Source organism: Protopterus annectens, chromosome 2.part2 (assembly GCF_019279795.1).
Source record: "Protopterus annectens isolate FY-2018-M chromosome 2.part2, PAN1.0, whole genome shotgun sequence".
In the NCBI taxonomy this organism is placed as follows: Eukaryota; Metazoa; Chordata; order Ceratodontiformes; family Protopteridae; genus Protopterus; species Protopterus annectens.
The window spans coordinates 99449942-99471600 of record NC_056730.1 but is presented as its reverse complement, the minus strand read 5'-3'; the positions used below and the strand labels follow the sequence as shown (position 1 = coordinate 99471600).

The 21659-nt window shown below is 41.1% G+C and overlaps 1 protein-coding gene across 5 annotated transcripts in view; it reads left to right on the top strand.

The window, feature by feature from the left end:
• The window catches only part of IL6ST (interleukin 6 cytokine family signal transducer), a 2713809-nt gene that overhangs the window by 2565185 nt on the left and 126965 nt on the right, over window positions 1-21659 (top strand). For all 5 annotated transcript variants that reach the window (XM_044063784.1, XM_044063780.1, XM_044063781.1 and 2 more), the window contains one exon: window positions 16517-16657. In XM_044063784.1, the coding sequence (XP_043919719.1) occupies window positions 16517-16657 (141 nt within the window). The remainder of the gene's footprint in view (window positions 1-16516; window positions 16658-21659) is intronic.

Here is a 21659-nt window from a genome sequence, read left to right as displayed (position 1 = left end):
CGGCTGCCGGAATTCCTAGTGCCGTCGTGGCCTCTCGGCCAGTGATCTCCATGGAGTCTGGAGGTCCGGCCTTTGAGGCCATGAGGAGCGCGCTGGCCATGTCCTTGCCGGCTCAGCAGGCTTCCACCTCACCGTCCCTAGACCTGGAGACTGGTGCTTCTGCCGTATTGCAGTCCCTTGACAGCGGGGCCCCAAGGCCTGAGGATACCCCCATCGGGGGTTCCCTTCTTCCGGGGGGTCCATCCGAAACTGCTTCGGACGAGCCCCCACGGAAGAAATTGTGCAAGAGGAAGCACGTGGACTCCCAAGATGAGTCTGTCACATCGGACACTGACCTCGATGACGCGGAAGGGTCCCCTAAATCATCTTCGGATGATGTCTCTTTCTCAGATATCCTTGAGATTCTGAGACAGAGAGGAGATTGGCAGGCCAAAACCCCTTCCGCTGAGGAGTCAGTCTTCCTCAAGGCCTTCGGGCCCAGCCCTCCGCCTCCTGGGTGTCTCCGCCTTGATGAACTCCTTGATTTGGTTTCTCAAGGGCTTGGGAACACCCTGATTCTGTGGAACCGGTGCCTGCAAGACCTAATAAATTTCTTTCAGCCCCCCCCCCAGAAGGAATTTTTGATTAAAGGAGTTCCCGTAGATGCTATGGTGGTGGCATCTGCCACACAGCAGGACATGGCAGAGGCTTCAACGTCTATCCACCCTCCTAATAAGGATTCCAGGAGCATGGATAGGTACGGGAAGCGTACCCTTTCTTCAGCGGCCTTTACTTTACGGTCACTGAATTACTTATGTCATTTTACCAGGCTCCAAAGGGACCTCCTTAAAGAGCTAAGTGACTCCCTCACTGGTAATCTACCTGAGGCGCTAACCCACACTGTTGGCGCCCAGATGACTACCTTATTTTCCATTGTAAACTCGTCCATGAGGCTCATTTCGTATGCGGCCGAAGGGGCGAGTAGAGCAGCAGGAACAGGCATTGCCCTCAGGAGACACGCCTGGTTACGCTTGTGTTAATTTGCGGAGGCCTTCAAGTCTTCCTTCCCCGACGCCCCCTTTGATGGGTCATCTTTGTTTGGACCCAAGGTGAAGGACACACTGACTCGGTGCGAGCAGGAAGGCAAGACCTTGATTGCCGTTGGGGCCCGCTTTTCCGCTCCCTCTAGGCCTTACCCCAAGGCCCAGAGAGGAGGGAAAATGTGGTTCAGAAAAACTCAGAGGTCTTTCCCTACTCCACCCAGTGATCCCCCCTCCAGAGGCAGGGGGATTCAGGAAGACGCCACCCCAGAGGCGGCAGAGGCCCCGTAACTCTGGAGACCGCGATTCCTTTCGTGGTTCTTCCTACACTCAACGTCCCTGAGTTGTTGCCCGACTGTGCAGCTCCGGAGCCAGTCGGGGGTCGTTTTGCGGAACACCAACAAGCTTGGGAAGCTATAACCAGCGATCAGTGGGTGCTCCGGATTATAACCAGAGGCTATCTCATTCCCTTCATCAAGCCCCCCCTTCCCTTAAGGGAAATCCCGGACGTGCCACCCAGTCAGCGGGATCAGGCAGCAATAGAGATTTCAAAGCTGCTAGAAAAAGGAGTCATCCAGCCTGTCCCCACCGACCAGATCGGATCAGGAACTTACTCAAGATTATTTTTGGTGCCAAAAAAGACAGGGGACTTCAGGCCCATTTTGGACCTCAGTTCATTGAATCGTTTTGTGAAAAAGTCCAAATTCCGAATGGTCACCCTTCAATCCATTCTCCCACTGTTGGAGAAGGATGCATGGATGTGCTCCATAGATCTCCAGGACACTTACTATCACATTCTGATAGGTCAAGAGTCCAGGAGACATTTACGCTTCCACCTGGGAGACAGTCATTTCCAGTTCCGAGCACTGCCCTTTGGTCTCACCACAACCCCCAGGGTGTTCACCAAGTGTCTGGCAGTAGTGACTGCTCACCTGAGAAGTCTAGGATTCCAAGTGTTTCCTTATCTAGACGACTGGCTCCTTACTGCCACCTCCAAGCATCTACTATTTCAGGCGCTCATGGCCACGGTCACCTTGGGCCGTTTCTTGGGAATTACGTTCAATTGGCAAAAATCTGTACTACAGCCATCTCAGCGTATTACTTTTATAGGCGCAGAGTTAGATACAAAAAGGATGCGCCTTCTTACCGGCAGCAAGAATTCAAGTTTTGCAAAACCAAGTCAGATCCTGCCTCCCCCTATCAAGAGCTCCGGCCCATCTGATCCTACAAGTGTTGGGCTCGATGGCATCAAGTATACTCCTAGTCCCCTTAGCCAGACTCCACATGCGAATTCTGCAATGGCTTCTGTCGGTTCAATGGTCCTATCAGGAACTCCCCTTGAACCACTTAGTCATGATTACGGAGAGTTGCCGTCGGGATCTGCGTTGGTGGCTCCTCCGATCCAATCTCGACCAGGGGCGCCCCTTTATTCCTCAATCCCCCGTTGCCACTGTGACCACGGACGCCTCCCAGGTAGGGTGGGGGGGTCATTACCTGGACAGGTCAGTCCAAGGCACATGGCAACTCCAGGAAGCGCATTTGCATATCAATATCCTGGAGATGAGAGCGGTACTCTTGGTACTACAAGCTCTCCATCACGCTCTCCCGCAAGGTCCGATTGCTATCCTATCCGACAACATGTCAGTGGTTTGGTATATAAACAAGCAAGGTGGAACCAGGTCATACCCACTGTGCAGAGAAGCCATGAGACTTTGGCACTGGGCGGTAGCTACCAACCGCTTTCTAATGGCAACGCACATACCGGGGAAATCCAATGTGATTGCGGACAGACTAAGCAGGACCTTTCTGTTACCCCACGAGTCGGTCTCCCTTGCTGCGACTTGTTTGCCAGCCCCCACAATGCGAAGTGCAGAGAGTTCTTCACTCTGATCCCCTCTCAAGGACAGATTCCCAGGGACGCTCTGACCCACATTTGGTCCCCCGGTCTTCTTTATGCCTTCCCTCCGGTTCCCCTCCTGCCGAGGGTGATACAGAAGGCGATTTACCTGGAGAGCGAAATGATTTTAATTGCCCCGCACTGGCCTCGTCAGGTTTGGTTTCCTTTCCTTCAGAGGTATGCGGTAGAAGGTCCATGGTTTTTGGACCCGGTGCCGGACCTGTTGACTCATCAGTCAGGACAGTCTCACCCGTCTCTCAGGTCCTTGAGGTTGGCGGCATGGTTACTCCGCTTCCATCCTTAATCCGAGACAATTCCCTCTCCGGAGGTGATCCACATATTGTCTTCTTCTCACAAACCTTCCACTGTCAAACTCTATTCCAGCAAATGGAAAAGGTTCGCCTTCTGGGCTCAGCAACGAGGTATAGACCCCCTTACTGCCCCAGTATCGGAGGTTTTGAATTTCTTGGCCTCTCTTTTTCAATTGGGCTCTTCAGTTTCCACGATTAAGGTTCAACTAGCAGCTATCTCTAATTTTCATGCTTCTTTTGAACCTTCATTAATGTCTCACAAACTTTGTAAGTCTTTCCTTAAAGGAGCATGGCTCCTTAGGCCCCCAATATCTCACCCTGTTCCCCCTTGGGACCTAAATTTAGTTCTTGCTGCCTTAACTGCCCGCCCTTTTGAACCAGCTGCTACCTGCGATTTGAAATTTCTGTCCTGGAAAACTGCCTTTTTAGTGGCCATAACTTCGGCCAGGCAGGTTTCAGAACTTCAAGCTCTTTGTTCTGATCCTCCTTATTTGATATTTCACAAACATAGAGTGTCCCTGAAATTAAATCCCTCCTTTTTACCAAAGGTAGCTTCTTCTTTCTGTATTCAACAGACTCTAGAGCTCCCTGTATTTTTTCCCGAGTTTTCTAATAACGCAGAATATATTCTTCATCAGTTGGACGTCCATAGACAACTGCGTTTTTATTTGAATAGAACCGCTCAGAAGCGGAAATCAAATCAACTGTTTGTTTCCTTTGCAATAAACAAATTGGGTCAACCAGTAGCTAAAACCTCCATAGCTAAATGGATTAAAGATTGCATCTCTTTCATTTATTCACAGGCTAACAAAGAGCTTCCCTTTCCAGTCAAGGCTCATTCTACCAGGGCAATGGCTACTTCTGTAGCTTTTCACTCCAAATTATCAATAGATGATATTTGTGCTGCGGCTACCTGGACTTCTCCGCACACTTTCATTTCTCATTACAAACTAGATGTGGTTTCTCGAGGCAGGGCTTCCTTTGGTTCCACAGTTCTCAGGAGTGTTTTCCAATGAGCCACCCGGGATTTAGGTGCTAGGGACGCTGTCCCATCAGTTATGAATGTAGGCGAGATAGGATCCCATTACATCTTTTAGTTATGTACTTACCATAACTTCGGATGTATGGGATCCATCTCCACATTCATCTGCACTCCACCCTCCTTCCCCTTCCATTGGGATTTAGAGGAAATGTAGTTCCATTTGGAGATCTTCTCTTGAAGAACTTTAGTTGGTTGTAGTAACTACTATTTTTTTTCTGTGTTTGCATGTAAGTATGAAAGCGAACAAACAAGATCTGGGGAAGCAGGTGTGGTGCATCCTGGGATAGAGGGTAGCCCAGCCAATAAGAGGCTTCGTTCTAGTGTACTAGTTGGCCGAGTCGGAGCCGATGGATCGGCTCCGAGCCCATCAGTTATGAATGTAGGCGAGATGGATCCCATACATCCGAAGTTATGGTAAGTACATAACTAAAAGTTCCTCCAGTTCCCTTGATGGCCAGAAATCCCAATCTTTCAGAAACTTCTGTTCACAAATTGTCTTCATCTCAAAAGCAGTCTACTAGGAAAGTGTATTCCAGTAAATGCAGAAGATTTGTTTGTCACGTCAGTTGCCCTGCTAGACAGGGGTCCAGGGACGTAAATAGTGTGGGAAGAAATAGCCAGGGAATTGTTATGGCTAGGCTTGTATAGGCCCTAGGGCCGATAGCCTAGTACCAACCTATGAACCTATGTGGGCATAATCTCTGGGACATGGTCCCTTCTCCTCCCTTTTGGATTCTGTTTTGGATTTTCTTGCTGAGCTGTTTGTCTGATTTAAAGCGCAATTAATGACTATCTCTAACATTCATTTTGGCAGGGGTTAACATGCCTTTGGCTTTCCTCAAGATTTCTAAGGCATTCCTCAAGGGTACATTTTTGCTACATCCTGCATTTCAGGGTCTGGTTCCTCCTGGGATTTGCCTTTGGTCTTGCAAGTCCTTGTAGGAGTTCCATGTGAACTTTCAACTACTTTTGACTTGAATCTTTTGTCTTGGAAAACATTGATTTTGGTAGTGGTTACTTCCGCAAGGAGATTTTTGGAGTTGCAAGCAGTTCTTCACCTCCTTATTTGGTGTTCCATAAAGACAGGGTTTCTCTTGGTACAAACCCTTTTCTGCCAAAGGTAGCTTCCAGGAATAATCTTAACAGTTGTATTCATCTTCCTGTGTTTTTTTCCAATTTCTCCAACAAACACAAGAACCAAGTCCCAGCCACTGATAAAGGTAACTGCCAAATAAACAACGAAAATCCAAAGCATAAAAATTGGCAGGGACACCACAGCTTCACACAATAAAATTATTTATTTGTAAAAATGGACCGGATAAGCGCTTTCACGTTGTAAAACCAACACTTCTTCAGATCATAAAAACAAAATCACAGCTGAGTTTAAAAACAGTAGATATTCAATCAACTATGTTAATTCATCACTTCATTAAACCAATTTCCTCCCTTTCAATACAGGTTTTAAAAGGACACAAGCATTAATACCAGGATGTTTATCAGCCTGTAGCCTCAAGATCCATTTAAGTTCTACTGTTTCAGTATAGTTAGTGAGATCATCCCCCCGGTGACCCACATGCACTATTTGTAGTACTCTAAAAACAAACTCATGTTCACCATTTTCTTTAATATGTTTAGGTAGTGCATTGTTCATATTGGAAATCCTAATCTCATAAAAATTACTGCAAATTCTGTCTTTTAATCTCTTGTCGGTCTTACCAACATGGAATCCTGTACAGGACTTGCATGTGGCTAAATAAATCACATTTGCTGTACTACAATCTGCATAGAATCTGGGACTAAAAATACATTTCATGCGTGGATGTTTAAACACTTGTTAATGTGGAATATATGTACAGGCTCTGCAATGCCTGCAACTGTATGTACCAAGTCTGGCAGATAGCAAGTTACTTGACCTAGTATTACAATTCCCTGTGCACAGTAGTCTTTTCAAGTTTAAACAATTTTTGTACATAAAAAGAGGGATTGTTCCCAACTATTTCAGCTGTCCTGTTATCACTAGTGAGTATTCCCCGTTTTTTTCATGTAGTATTACATACAGAGCCTACATCATTTGTGTAATTCAAACCAAATCTGAGTTTACTGACAAAGCTCCTATCCTTATGTGCACTAGAAGCACATCTGGAGGAATATGGGGCAGCAGTGGTTTTTCTATCCTTGACCACCCTCTTCTTATGCTGTATCAGAAGTTCCTTCTTATAATCCCTTTTCAAAAAAATGTTGACTCAATGCATCAATGTTTTCATGAAATGGTTCCTCTTGTGTGCATAGCATAGAGGCTCTCATGTATTGGCCTCTTACTACATTAGGGTATATATGCCTGGGGTGCATACTATCAAAGGACAAGTAACTATTTTTCCAATATCCTCTTTCAGAATAAATTGGTATCTATCTGACCAATTTGGTTAAACAATGATCGTACATCCAAAATATCTCTCTCTTTCACATGGACATGGTAAACCTCAAAAATTCAGTGGTATGGTTAATGTTGTGAATAAAACCATATAATTCTTCTTGGCCCCCTCCCAACAAGATAAAAACATTGTCAACAAAACAACGGTAATATCTAATGTGTGGTCTGTATATGTTATTGTCAAGCACCACCCCACCCCCATTTTTGTACATATAAGCAGTCACCATACAAGAAACTAGTGCTTTTGTATGCCTAGTTATGGTGAAATGCATGCAGACTTACTCAAACAATGGCAATAAATGAACTTAGATTTAAGCGTCAAATACATCAACCTGTTGATTGAATATTTTCTGCTTTTTGAGCAAAATTTATTAGAGGCAATAGAAGCATGCAGGTTAAATATCGAGCAGCACTTTAAGGGTGAAAGGTATATGCATACTCTGGAAAATACCTTCACCAATGTGTCTAATTATGAACTGAAACTACAACGCATAAAAACTGGAAAACTAAGAGACTATAATGACTTTGTATCTGGCCATATTTTTGTATGGCCAAGAATAACAGAGCAGAGGGGTGGCCAGCAAAGGGCTCCTGAGCTTGACCAGAATAATATGGCAGTGCCAGAAAATCAAGAACCTAGACTGGAGCAGGATGTAGAAGGAGCAGATTATGGTACCATAAGAACTGATGTGCTGCCTTCCCATAATAGTGTACAGAATGTTGCACTGAATAAACCTTTAGTGAATGATGGTCCACAGTTGAGTAATTTGATGCCTGGAGGTAACACAGCACAATGGCATAATATGCGAGCCAGACCAAAAGAAAGACCAACTGAGAAACAGGGTTTTCATCCCTTATCGGTGATGGTAAAGTCATCTCGTTCGCTCAGCAGAGGGCGCCACAACAGGAAACATTCCAATGAGCGCCCACAAGGAATACACAAGATGAAGAGGTGAATTGTATAGTGTACAACCTTTCTGACCATGTTTTGACTGAAGCAGAACTATCTATTCTGAATATCAATATTCGGTCAGAAGTGAGTGATGTTCTGATTTAAGACTTTTTTTTCAGAATTTGACTTTTAAAACTAATGTTTAATGACAATAATGATGCTACTAACAGACCGTGATTCAGGCAGCCAAGTGTTTTCCTTTCATCTATGCCTTTACATGTACAGCTTTTTATAAAAATGTGTGAAAACGAGTTATGTGAATACATGCATGGAGAAAGGGCTAAGGGCTATTATAATTTAACAGCATCACAGCACAGAGCCCTAAATGATTTAAAGAGTAATCAGGCTATAAGCATCAGCCCTCTGATAAAGGAGGTTCTATAGTAGTCATGAATCATAAAGATTATAATATGAGTATGCTTTTTATTTTATTTTACATTTGTTGACTGAACTAGTCTAACTGGATATATGTCTATTTTCAGTAGAGGCCCGGGGAGGTAAGCTCCGATGAAACAAAAACAAATCATATATACATAATTAATGTAAACAATGTACAATGCAGGCACCATAGAGAGAATAATCAAAGAGGTCAGAAGTTCATAACATAGTGCAAAATATGCAGGTGTAAGTAGTACAAAACAAAATGCATTTTCATACGTAATATATGAAAAAGAAGGCAGCTGATAATATACAATATATTAGTACAAAAGTAGTCACATTAATGAGAGTCAAGAAGATGCAATAGTATCTAGAAGGACAAGATTATGAGTATGCTTACCATGCTGAGTGAGGAAACAACATATGTACAGTTCAGCATGGAGAGGGTAGGATCTATTACAGATTATGTACATAGTGCCTTATATGAATTATTTATGGAAACTTCCAGTGACTGTGACTTGTTTGATTTTTTGTTTGTGACTGAACCTAAGATATCATTGATAAAGGGCCTTCCCAAGGTTCATAAATCTTTGACTAAGCCACCCTTACATTTGATTGTATCAGGGGAAGGATGGGTCACACAGACATGTTCTTTATATGTGGAAAGTAAGCTTAAGCCAATGTTGGCTTCGGTCTCTGTTGTACCTAGGGATACTGAGCAATTTTTAACTGACTTCTTCATATTTTTGGAGAATTATGGTGATATAACAGGGTTTTTTTCTTGTGACCCTTGATGTACTGCATTTATTTACCTGTATCCCGAATGAGTATGGCCTTGATACCATTAGAGAATTCTTGACACACAAAGGGAATTTTGACAACAGTCAGGTTGATATGGTTTGCTGCTTGTTGGATTTGGTTTTAAATAATAATGTTTTCTTGTATGGTGACTGCTTATATGCACAGAAATGGGGGGGGGGTGGCCATGGGCACCTCCTGTGCAAATTCGTATGCAAATGCAGTAATTAACTCATGGGAGGAACAATAACAATATATACAGACCACACATTAGAGTTTTGTGGACGATGTTTTTATCTTGTGGAGTGGGGGCCAAGAAGAATTATATGGTTTTCTTCACTACATTAACCACACCACTGAATTTGTGAGAGCATTCTTGAAAATCTACTGCCAATCATTAGAGGACCGAAGTTCCGCTGTGGTGACCCCTAACCGGGAAAAGCCGAAAGACAACAACAACCATGTCCATGTCATGGAAAGAGAGAGATTTTTTGGATGTACAATTATTGGTTAACCAAATGGGTCAGATAGATACCAATTTATTCCAAAAGGGATGTTGGAAAAATTGTTACTTGTCCTTTGATGCACCCCAGGCATATATATCCTAATGTAGTAAGAGGCCAATACATGAGAGCCTCTAAGCTATGCACACAAGAGGAAGCATTTTATGAAAACATTGATGCATTGAGTCAACATTTTTTTTGAAAAGGGGCTACAAGAAGGACCTTCTGATACAGCATAAGGAGGTGGTGGTCAAGGATAGAAAAACCACTGCTGCCCCATATTTCTCCAGACGTGCTTCTAGTGCACATAAGGATAGGAGCTTTGTCGGTAAACTCAGATTTGGTTTGAAGTACACAAATGATGTAGGCTCTGTATGTAATATACGAAAAAACTGGGGAATACTCACTAGTGACAACAGGACAGCTGAAATAGTTGGGAACAATCCCTCTTTTATGTACAAAAATTGTTTAAACTTGAAAAGACTACCGTGCACAGGGAATTGTAATACTAGGCCAAGTAACTTGCTATCTGCCAGACTTGTTACATACAGCTGCAGGCATTGCCTGCCTGTACATATATTTCACATTAACAAGTGTTTAAACATCCACGCATGAAATGTATTTTTAGTCCCAGATTCTATGCAGATTGTAGTACAGCAAATGTGATTTATTTAGCCATATGCAAGTCCTGTACAGGATTCTATGTTGGTAAGACCAACAAGAGATTAAAAGATAGAATTTTTAGTCATTTTTATGAGATTAGGACTTCCAATAAAAACAATGCACTAGCTATACTTATTAAAGAAAATGTTGGACATGAGTTTGTTTTTAGAGTACTACAAATAGTGCATGTGGGTCGCCGGAGGGGTGATCTCATTAACTATACTGAAACAGTAGAACTTAAATGGATCTTGAAGATACAGTCTGATAAACATCCTGGTATTAATGCTTGTGTCCCTTTAAAACTTGTATTGAAAGGGAGGAAATTGGTTTAATGAAGTGATAAATTAACATAGCTGATTGAATATCTACTCATTTTAAACTGAGCTTTGATTTTGTGTTTTTAATGATCTGAAGAAGCGTTGGTTTTACAACATGAAAGCGCTTATCTGGTCCATTTTTACAAATACTTTTATTGTCTGAAGCTGTGGTGTTCCTGACAGTTTTTATGCTTTGGAATTTCTCCAACAAAGGCAAATACCTTTTGCATTGCTTGGATGTACATAGGTAACTGAGATTTTATGTGGACCATACCAAAGCTTTCAGAAAATCGAGTCAATTATTTGTCTCCTTTTCAACATCCAGGATGGGTTCAACTGTCTCTAAAAGGACTTTGTCTAAGTGGCTGTCAGATTGTATTTTGTTTGCATATTTGAAAGGCAAGATCCTTCCACACAAACCTAAGGGTCATTCGACAAAGGCTATGGCTACTTACACAGCTTTCTTTTCTAGAAGAACAGTGGATGACGTTTGTGTAGCTGTTACTTGGTGGGGTCATCACACTTTGTGTTGCATTATAAGCTGGATATTAAGTCTAGGTCCAGGGCTTCCTTTGACTCCATTGTGCTGTGGAATATCCTTCCTTAGTTCCTCCTGAGAAATTTTTCATGGCTGGGGACTATTTCCAGTAGGTTGAAGCCAGACAGAGCAGACAACATTGGCTACAAAAGCTATGTACTTACCATAGTGATAGGTCCATGTTGTCTGTCTCCATCTGGTTCAAACCTGTCCCCACCGTTGGTTGGCATGGCGAGCTTCCCCTTCTGTGAAGACCAGACAGTGAAAGTCATCTGTTCCTTATCTTTGGAGTCTTGCATCCCCCTTAATTGGGGAACCGCGCGTGTGTGTGTGTGTGTGTGTGTGTGTGTGTGTGTGTGTGTGTGTGTGTGTGTGTATGTGTATGTATGGATATATATGGATAAATATATTTTTAAAGTGATTTTCAAGGGGCAAACTCGATCTGAGGATTAGGGCAAGAAGCAGGGAGTTCTGCGTAAGGGAGTTGGAGCGTGAGTTTGAAGACTATGGAATTGGCCAGTGTCAGATCTGAAGACCCACAGGTAGAACCAGATGAAGATAGACAACATGGCTGTATTATTATGGTAAGTACATAACTTTCATTTATCTTCAGTGAAGGAAAGAAGTAATTGTTCTGACTTTCTGATATATTTGATTCTGTCCAGAAAGTACCTCAGTTGTGTGTGAACATCTAAAGAGTGTAGGATTCTTTCTACTTTAGGAGGTGCAGGGAATAAAACTGGTGTCTGGATAGCTTGGCTCAAAGACACTTCTTTAATAACCTTAGGAATAAAGAAGGGAGCTAGTATGCAAGTTAATCATGTCTTTCTGGAATTTGAGGCGGGGTTATTTGTACATTAAAACATGGAGTTTTGAGACTCTTCTGGGTGATGTGACTTATGTGTTTTCCAAGATTTGAATCTTAGGGCCACAGTAAAAGTGTGATCAAGATGAGGTAAGGCCACCTTTTCTGTCTCAAAGATTATTTCCCAGGCTGGAACAATAACCCACCTGGGGAGTCTAGAGATGAAGGATGGCCTTCATGGAGTGTGTTACTGGTGGTCAAAATGCCACTGGGGGTCTAATACAAAGAAATGGTTGACAAGTGCACCTTCACTGTGGTATAAGCTAAGCCAGTACAGAACAGCTTGGAGAAATATTGTAGAACCTTAGGTACATTCACCTGTTTGGTATGTAGTTTCCTGTGGTATCAGGTGCAGAATCTTTTCAATTTTGCTAGGCAGAATTTCTTGGTACTTGGCTTCCTGGCCTCCCTCATGATGTCTGTCACATCATTGGAGTAAAGGTGCCAAAAGAGATGTGAGGTCATATCCTCCAAGCTGCTGAAAAATATGGTGGACAGATCAGGATGAATGAGGGGCTCCAAGCACCACATCAGGAGGTTGATACCCTGTAGTAGCCGGAAAGGGCTCCTCCTTTTAAGCATGAAGAAGATGGGAGAACCGGTGTTGCCTTGGCCAGAAGAGATCAAAAAGTATGATTTTTGACCTCTTCTTGTTTATTTTCATGATTACAGTGGATAGCAAGGAAACTGGTGGGAAAATATAGAGAAGCACCTAACTAGTTTATGGAGGAGGTATCCACCGCCCTTGCTTGCTTGTGAGTGGTTTTGAAGTAAAATTTGTTAAATGTGTGTTACTTGGAGAAGCAAAGAGGTCTAACTCTGTAGGTTTTCCTGTGCAAATATGTGTACAATAATGTTCTGCTTAACTGGTTTGCCATGGATTTCTTATTTGAAGTTATATAGGAGTAACTGGAATTGCTGTGATTGCTCCCAATGCCAGTGTACAGCAGGCACATATGTTTTAGGTAGAGATGTTGTGATTTGCGTTTTAGTATAGAGGGAGTGGATTAGGTATTGGTTTGCATTGCAAATGTAAACATATTGGTTACATTTGTGATTGTTTTATTTCAATGTCTTTCATCTCTTTCTTTACTATTAAAAGTACTTGTAGATGAAATTGGTGGATATATTGCATCTCAACCAATTTCATCTGCAATCTTTCATAATATTTGTAAAAACACTAAACCCAACAGGGTAATAACTAAATAAAACAAACAAAAACACAAATTCACGGACTGCACCAAGCAGTTTTAATGAAGAGCTAAAAGGCTCCAAAATACTAAGCAACTTCACCATCAACTGATGGCTTCTTCAGAGTAAAAGGAGCTCATAATCACATTGTTTAAATACAAAATTCCACATGCACTTTGACCAATCAACTTTCTTGATTAATTACAATCCCAATAAACATACTGTTATATCTTTCAAATAAACCATAAAATATGCATGCTAAACTTGCTTAAAAGCATGTATTAAAACATCTATGCACTCACTTTGAAAACACTCATTGTACATATTAGTATTGAAACCTTTATTTAAGTTATTACTGGCTTTTTCCCAAGAAAACAAAGCAAAATGAGTTTAAACAACCATAGCCCTTTGCTTCAAAATGGGCTTAATAGAAATATAGTCGTTGCGTCCAGGGTAAGTTGTTGCATCTAAAATCACCTGCCATTTAAATTCTAAAGACTCAACTCTAATGTCGTCATCACCCTAACAATTACAAAAAATATAAACTTTTTAAAGTTAACACAATTCTTGGAATGTGAATATAACGCGTTATGATTATCCTTATTCTTAATAACCCTCTGGTGTTCTGCTATCCTTTCCCTTAATCTACGTATAGTTTTCCGTACGTAAAATCCTGCACATGTCTTGCAAGTCGCAAGGTAAACCACTTTTTTAGTGTTGCAACTACATTTACCCAGGCATGAAATTGCCTTGTTGTACCCCCTTACTGTCACATAGGGTCCATCATTGATGTATCTACAGTACCTGCATGACCCACATTTATACATTTGTGAACTTGTAAATCTACTTTGTGGCTTTTCTAATAGGTTCTTTATATTTGAGCCTCTTGAAAAAAATACTTTTGATGTTTGACCTAGTTCTTTTTGCATATCCATATTGAATGCCAGATTCCAAGATTTCCCAATAATCTCGATAATATTACATGTCTATAAGTTGTATTTCAAGACAAGGGCTCTTGAATCAAACGTTTTAGAATAAGAAGGTTCTATTCTTTCCTTTACATCTATAGTCCCCCTGTTTTCTACCAAAATGGGTTTAAATGATGTCAGCCTCCTTTTCATCACCTCTTTTTTAACTGTAATCAACAATTTCAGTGGATAACCTCTGTTCAAAAACATTCCTAGTAATTTATACATCTCCTTTTGATAAATCTCATCATTTCTCACAAGGCGTGGCAATCGAACCATCTGCCCTTTAATCACACTTTTACATTGATGTAATGGATGACAACTTGAGAAGTGCAAAAGAGAATTATTATATGTCTCCTTTCTATGTATGTTACTTTCTAAACCTCCACTTGTCTTAGTGAGTTTAATATCCAAGAAATCAATTGTTTCATTGTCCCACTTGTGTGTAAAAGAAAAAAATGGGGTGGTAGAATTAAGATATTCAACAAAATTCCTAGCTTCATCCTCATCCCCCTTCCAAAGAACAAGTATGTCATCTAAAAATCTATTATATAATACAATATGTTCAAAAAAAGGGGTAGGGAACAAAAATGTTTCTTCCCAATGTAGAAGTACCAAATTAGCAAAAATGGGGGCACATTTGGCCCCCATTGCCACCTCTGATATTTGATGGTAAATTTCTCCCTCAAATGTCATATAGTTATTTTTAAGCACTAGTTCCATAAAATTAACTACATTGTTCAACTCTACAGTAGTCAAATATTTACTTCTCAAGAGGCTCTCTCTAAAATACTCCAACCCTTTTTCTTGGGGTATTGTTGAAATCAAATTGACCACATCTATAGTAAGGAATGACCAATTCAGGTCATTCTTATCAATACTACTAAGTCGCTGTAAACAATGCCATGAACCCTTCAATATGTGCCTAAATTTATTCAACAAACCTTGCGTATTCCTATCAACATAAGCTGCCAAGGGCTCAGTTTTGGACCCCCTTGCTGCTACTATCGGTCTGAAAGGGGAGTCATTGATATTTTTATGGATTTTGGGAATGCCGAACACCACAGGTGTAACTGGGTGCTCAACTACCAAAAATCCATATTCTTTTTCTTGTATCCCCCCTTCTAACAATATATCCTTTAGGAATGTATCAATTTTTCGATGTGCTATATTCATCTCACATCTAGAGGCTCTCTGGTAAGTGCTGTCATCATTTAAGATAATTTCCATTTTGGCTATATAATCAAAGTGGGTCATAATGACCACCCCATCCCCTTTGTCGGGTTTCATAATTCTGACTTCTTTATTTGTGATCAATTCTTTCAATGCTAACCTCTCCTGCTCTGTGAGGTTATCTTGTTCCCTAGTTTTGTTCTTCTCCAAATATGCTCGTGTGTGGATTCCCACAGGGTTCGGTCCTGGGTCCTGTCCTGTTTGGTGTCTACTTCTCTGAAGTCCAGGCCAACATGAAGGGCTGGCTGACAAAGTTCACAGACGATTGCACATTGGGAGCTATTATTAACTCCCCAAGTGATGTTGACATCCTACAGAATGGCCTCACTGAGACCAATGACTGGTGTCAGAACCATGGCCTTAAGCTCAATGCCAAAAAATGTGTTGTCATCCTCTTTGGGAAAAACCCAGTTCCCATGAATTACCACATTGATGGTAGTCCACTGAACACAGAAGGCGTTATAAGAGATCTGGGAACACAGTTTGACAGCAGCCTGTCTTTTGATCACCACATTGCCACTGTGGTCAGAAAGTCCTTCTGTGTGGCACATCTCATTACTAAGGGTTTTGCATCCAGGAAGAAAGAGGTCACTGTCTCCCTCTACCTCACCTGCAACAACTGGAGAGGCCGCAAAAAGTACCTCACAAAAAGGATCCTAGGCCTTAAACACTTGTCCCATATGGACAGACTCAAAAAAACTCCAACTATTCTGTCTCATATCGCCTAGTTAGAGGCAATCTCTGCTTGACTTACAAAACCTTGTCTGACCCAGCACTGTTAGAAATGCTACATCTAAAGAAATCCCAATCCCTCCGCACCACAAAGTCCAGAGACCTCAACCTCATTACCACAATCAACAAAACATGCTGGAGGGACAGGTTCATAACCCAGAGACTGCCCATGCTATGGAATAGACTTCCCATACATGTCAAGCAGAGCACCTCGCTGACCCTCTTCAAGACAAATCTTGATGAGTAGATGGGAAACAGAAAATTCACCCTGGGGATAACTCCAGTGCCTCTACTCAACAGAGGCACTGGGAACTAAGGTCGGGTGCCACTATGCTAGGATAATCCTATGGCTAGGCTTGACATTATGTCCCTTATAACCCATTAATCAGTATCATTTTTTCTTTCATATCTGACTTCAGATTTATCCAACTTCAAATATTTATATTTGTGTCTGTACACATGCAGATACACACACACACACACACACACATATATATATATATATATATATATATATATATATATATATATATATATATATATATATATATACCAGTATACATACATATGTACATATGTGTTTTTAGGGAGAGAGGAGAAGCAGAGTATGCCAAGTCACTGTTGTTCTGTGTTATAGCCTTTATAACTTATTAACCAACATAGTTTTTTCTTTTTCAGATATAATTGTGGATTCAACCTACCGAGAATATACCCTTTCGTCTCTCACTAGAAATACATTGTATATTGTACATATGGCTGCATCTACTGAAAAGGGAAGCAAAAGTGGACCAGCAATTACTTTCACAACTCTTAAGTTTGGTAGGAATGGTTCTCCTGTATTTTTTTCTTTCCATTTTTGAAAAATGTTGCATTTTGAAAAAAAAAAAAAACTTTTCGAGTATGCCTGTCTTAAAGTAAGACAGAAAAATATGCACAGAAACACAGTGTCCAATTCTTTTTTTCAGTGTCTGCAAAGGAGGTCTGAGTGTGAGAAGGCATTTCATACCAATTATTTTCACCAGAAACCTGCTCAATGAAAGAGGACTTTGTGTAGTTTTGCTTCAGCACTGCAATTGTAGTAGAGGAGGAAATAGATGTTTTATAATCATTAGTGTTTACCTTTGTAACCTTCCCTTTGTTTTACTCAAGATAAGCCTTTTACAGTCTATTCTAACATATCCAAGTTATAGCAGTGACATCTATATTTGACAGAATAATTTTCATCTCTCATTTAATAACATGTATTTATTTAGGTTGACCATGTTCAAGAAGAGCCGGGAAAGATAAGCTCTGAAGGAATAAGTACTGTATTATCCACTTCCCCTGTGGTCTTTTACTCGTTTCTAATGTAAGATTTTGATCTTGGTGAATGGACAGCCACATCCTGTTCCTTCTCAGCACAGTTATCTTGTGTCAACTTTACATACTGTTGTATTCCTCCAATGTTTTTGAAATCTCAAACCTCACTGCCCAGTAGAGTCATATATTCTTGATTGCTGTTGGGTTAGCCCCCCACTTCCAGTCATACTTCCTGGTTGTCATGCATCTCTTTAACTGAAAAATTGTGCCCTCTTGAACTTTCTGGATTGCTTAAATGCACTTGAGAGTTTGTCATGCCCCTTCCTCTCAAGAATATGTGTGTGTGTGTTTGTGTGTGTGTGTATGTGTGTAAAGAGTAATAACATTCTTTGTACTGCACTTAAACAGTTAATTGTTCAGTTTGAAAACCTTACGATTAATACAACTATATGATGTAAGTTCTATTGACTGCTTGTCCTATAACCTTTTGTGTGTGGGTGTGTGTGTGTGTGTGTGTGTGTGTGTGTGTGTGTGTGTGTGTGTGATACATGCACACACACACACACACAAACACACACACACACACACACACACACACACACACACACACATACACACACCATAATTATACTCAACTACATCTAAACTCCCTTAAATTGAGCCACACTGCATTAGATCACAGTGTCATTCATCCTCTGCACTGAAAATGAATAGGTGTAGGAAAACAAATCTTGTTTCCCTGAACCTCGCACGCAGTAGACTATGTCCCTTCATACGTCTGCTGTATTAAATTTACCATCTCTTAGATCACACAAGAGTGGGGAATATGTAAAACAGTCAGTCTGATGTTGTCATTTTCATTCATTCCTCAGCAGTTGAGTTCAGATCCTATACTTGGATCTGCTCTGTCGCTTCTTCCATATTGTGGACACTTAAACTCTCAAGCTTCTCCCTTTACCCATAATACCCTAGTCACTTAACATACCTCCAGATCTCGTTTGTCGCCATAGCATTCAGACATAGATAATGAACTCTCAAGTTGTGGGTTTTTCTAATACCTTGAAAGTCTGTGTTTATCCTCTATTATTATTCATTTACTTACTGTATTACTATACTTATTGTCTTTGTCTCACTTTAACCCTTTTTCATTATATAAGCTTCACTTTCTTCACATATTCTTCAAGTACATATGTGACCACTGGACCTGTAATCAAGGAGCCTCAATCCTCACCACTGGCACCAGTGGGGGACGTACACTGGGAGGATAACAGGTCTACACACAGTATTTCCTGGTGCAGCTCCCTGCATCAGGTGCAATTTCCCTTAGGAGCACACAAAGACCACATTTAGTCCGGGGCTGGTTTCTCCCTCTTTCTCCAGATCTCCAGTAAGACTTCCCACTGGCACAGCTATAAAGTTGAGATCTAAGCTGAGTGGCAAAGCCAAGACCTCCAGCACCCTCTTCGTATAACCAGTGCTTTATGTCCCTGACCAAGTAGCTGACGCACAGACACTCCTTGAGGTTTGATTTGCACACACACACACACACACACACACACACACACACACACACACACACACACACACACCTATGAAAGGCTGGCACAGGTTTACTAGCTATGCACCTTTTGCCCAGTCTGTTAGGTCGTTATCACTGCCACCAGCCAACTCCTTATCAGCTACTTTAAGGCCCTTAACAAAGGGTGCCCAATCTTACTGTGTAATATTAATACAAATGGTAGTTTGACCAAGAGAAAGGCTATTAGGAGTGGGCCCACACAGTGTCACCAAATAAATATGCAAGTACTCTCAAAACTTAAATATTGCTAGACAGATCAGCCGCAATGAAAGGTGTAAATATATTTAATAATAAATAATAAAAGAACAAGAAAATACTCAGTATATATTCACAGTTGCATCAGAGTTCAAAATCACAGGCAATATTTAAAACAACATTGCAGGACAGTCTCAAATAAATCAAGAAAAATGTCTAAACTAAGCTTTTCTATATTCCTTACTATATCTAAGAGATTCAGACTATTCCCTAGTAACTTCATCAGAGCAAGGCAGATGTGTGGTGAATGGTCCTTGTCAGGTCCAAGACAGAATACAGAATGCTCTCTCTCAGAGAGCTCTCAAATTAATATCTCAAATATTACTGCTGGGATAGCTCCCAAAATGACATCATTTCTTGTCATCTGACACTAGTCCCCAGCATCTGCCTGTGAAAATACACAGACAAAGGCTTGTGCTCAGATCTTTGCCAGATGCTGGAAGTCATAAAACAGTTATATTCCTCCACATTTCAAGGCTAGTAATTAGTCCACCCTAGAGACAATACAGAAAGCTCCCTAGGACAGACATTATTTCTCCGGCCTAGCCTATAAAGTAATTTAATTTCAGCTGTTTTTCTGAAGTTAACCTCCTGTGTTATAGTTTCCAGTGTTAAAATATGTACATTTAAACAGTTACAGTAGTGCATGTACATTTCTGTTCTCTTCCAGCAGTTCACACTTTGGTTACATTTTAAGCACCTTTTTAACACACATATACAGTGGGTATAAAAAAGTTTACACACTCATGTTAAAATGCCAGGTTTTTGCGATATAAAAAAATGAGATTACAATAAATCATTTCAAAACTTTTCCCACCTTTAATGTGACCTATAACCTGTAAAATTCAATTGAAAAGCAATCAAAACTGTTAGGGGAAAAATATAAAACATAAAAAAGTACGATAAGCTGGCTTCATAAGTGTGCACACCCTTAAAGTAATACTTTGTTGAAACAGCTTTTGATTTAATTACACCATTCAGTCTTCTTGGGTAGTCTATCAGCGTGGTACATCTTGACTTGGCAATATTTGTCCACTCTTCCTTGCAAAAGTGCTCCAAATCTGTCAGATTGCGAGGGCATCTCTTGTGCACAGCCCTCTTCAGGTCACCCTACAGATTTTCTATTGGATTTACATCTGGGCTCTGGCTGGGCCATGCTAAAACTTTAATTTTCTAGTGGTGAAGCCCCTCTTTTGTTGATTTGAATTTATGCTTGGGGTCATTGTCGTGTTGAAAGAAATTTCTCTTCATCTTCAGCTTTCTAGGAAACACCTGAAGGTTTTGGGCCAGATGTGACTGGTATTTGAAACTTTTCATAATTCCCTACACCTTGACTAAAGCCCCAATTCCAGCTGAAGAAGAGCAACCCCAAAGCATGATACTGCCACCACCATGCTATACCATGCGGATGGTGTTCATTTGGTGATGCAAAGTGTTGTTTTTGTGCCAAATGTACCTTTTGGAATTGTGGCCATAAAGACCATAACACATTTTCCCACATGCTTTTGGGAGACTTGACGTAGTGTTTTGCAAATTTTAGCCGGGTCTGGATGTTTTTCCAGACATATGGAGAATAAGGGAGATTGTTCACATGTAGTACTCAACCAGTACTTGCCAGAAATTCCTGCAGCTCCTTCAGTGTTGCTGTACGTCTCTTGGCAGCCTCCCTGACCAGTTTTCTTCTTGTCTGTTCATTAATTTTGGAGGGACATCCAGTTCTTTGCAAAGTCACTGTTGTCTCATATTTTCTCCACTTTTTGATGACTGTCTTCACTGTGTTCCATATCATATCCAATGCTGTGGAAATTTTTTGTACCCTTCTCCTACTGCTACCTTTTAATAATGAGATCCCTTTGATGCTTTGTAAGCTCTCTGCAAACTATGGCTTTTGCTGTAGCAGGCAACCAAGTAAATGTCAGGAAAATCCTACTAGGACAGCTAAACTTTATTTGGGGTTAATCAGAGTCTCTTTAATTGATGGCAGTTGTGTACCCAAGAAGAATCTCTCTCTCTCTTTCGGCTTTTTCCCAGTTAGGGGTCGCCACAGTGGATCACCTTGGCCGCTCATGATTGGCAGTGGAGTTTTAACGGTGTCGAGTTACCAGCCCGGCGCCCAACCTTCCACAGAAGGCACACACACGCATGCACTCACGCCTAGGGCCAATTTTAGCATGTCCAGTCCACTTGCAACATGTCTTTGGGGATGTGGGAGGAAACCGGAGCACCTGGAGGAAACCCACACGACCACAGGGAGGACATGCAGACTCCGCTCAGAAGACACCTCAGCCGAAGATCGAACCGGAGAGCCTCTTGCTGTGAGGCGACAATGCTAACTGCTGCACCGCCGTGGTACCCAAGAAGATTGAATGCTGTAATTAAATCAAAAGGTGCTTCAACAAAGTATTAGTTTAAGGGTGTGCACACTTACGCAACCAGCTTATTGTACATTTTTTTATTTTTTTATATTTTTCCTCTAACAGATTTGTTTGTTTTTCAGTTGAATTGTACAGGCTATAGGTCACATTAAAGGTGGGAAAGGTTTTGAAATGATTTACTGTGGTTTCATTTTTTTATATCACAAAAACCTGGCATTTTAACAGGGGTGTGTAAACTTTTTATATCCACTGTATGTACAAACCAGTTTGATATACACGACATACAGTTCCAATACATTTTTAACACAAGTAT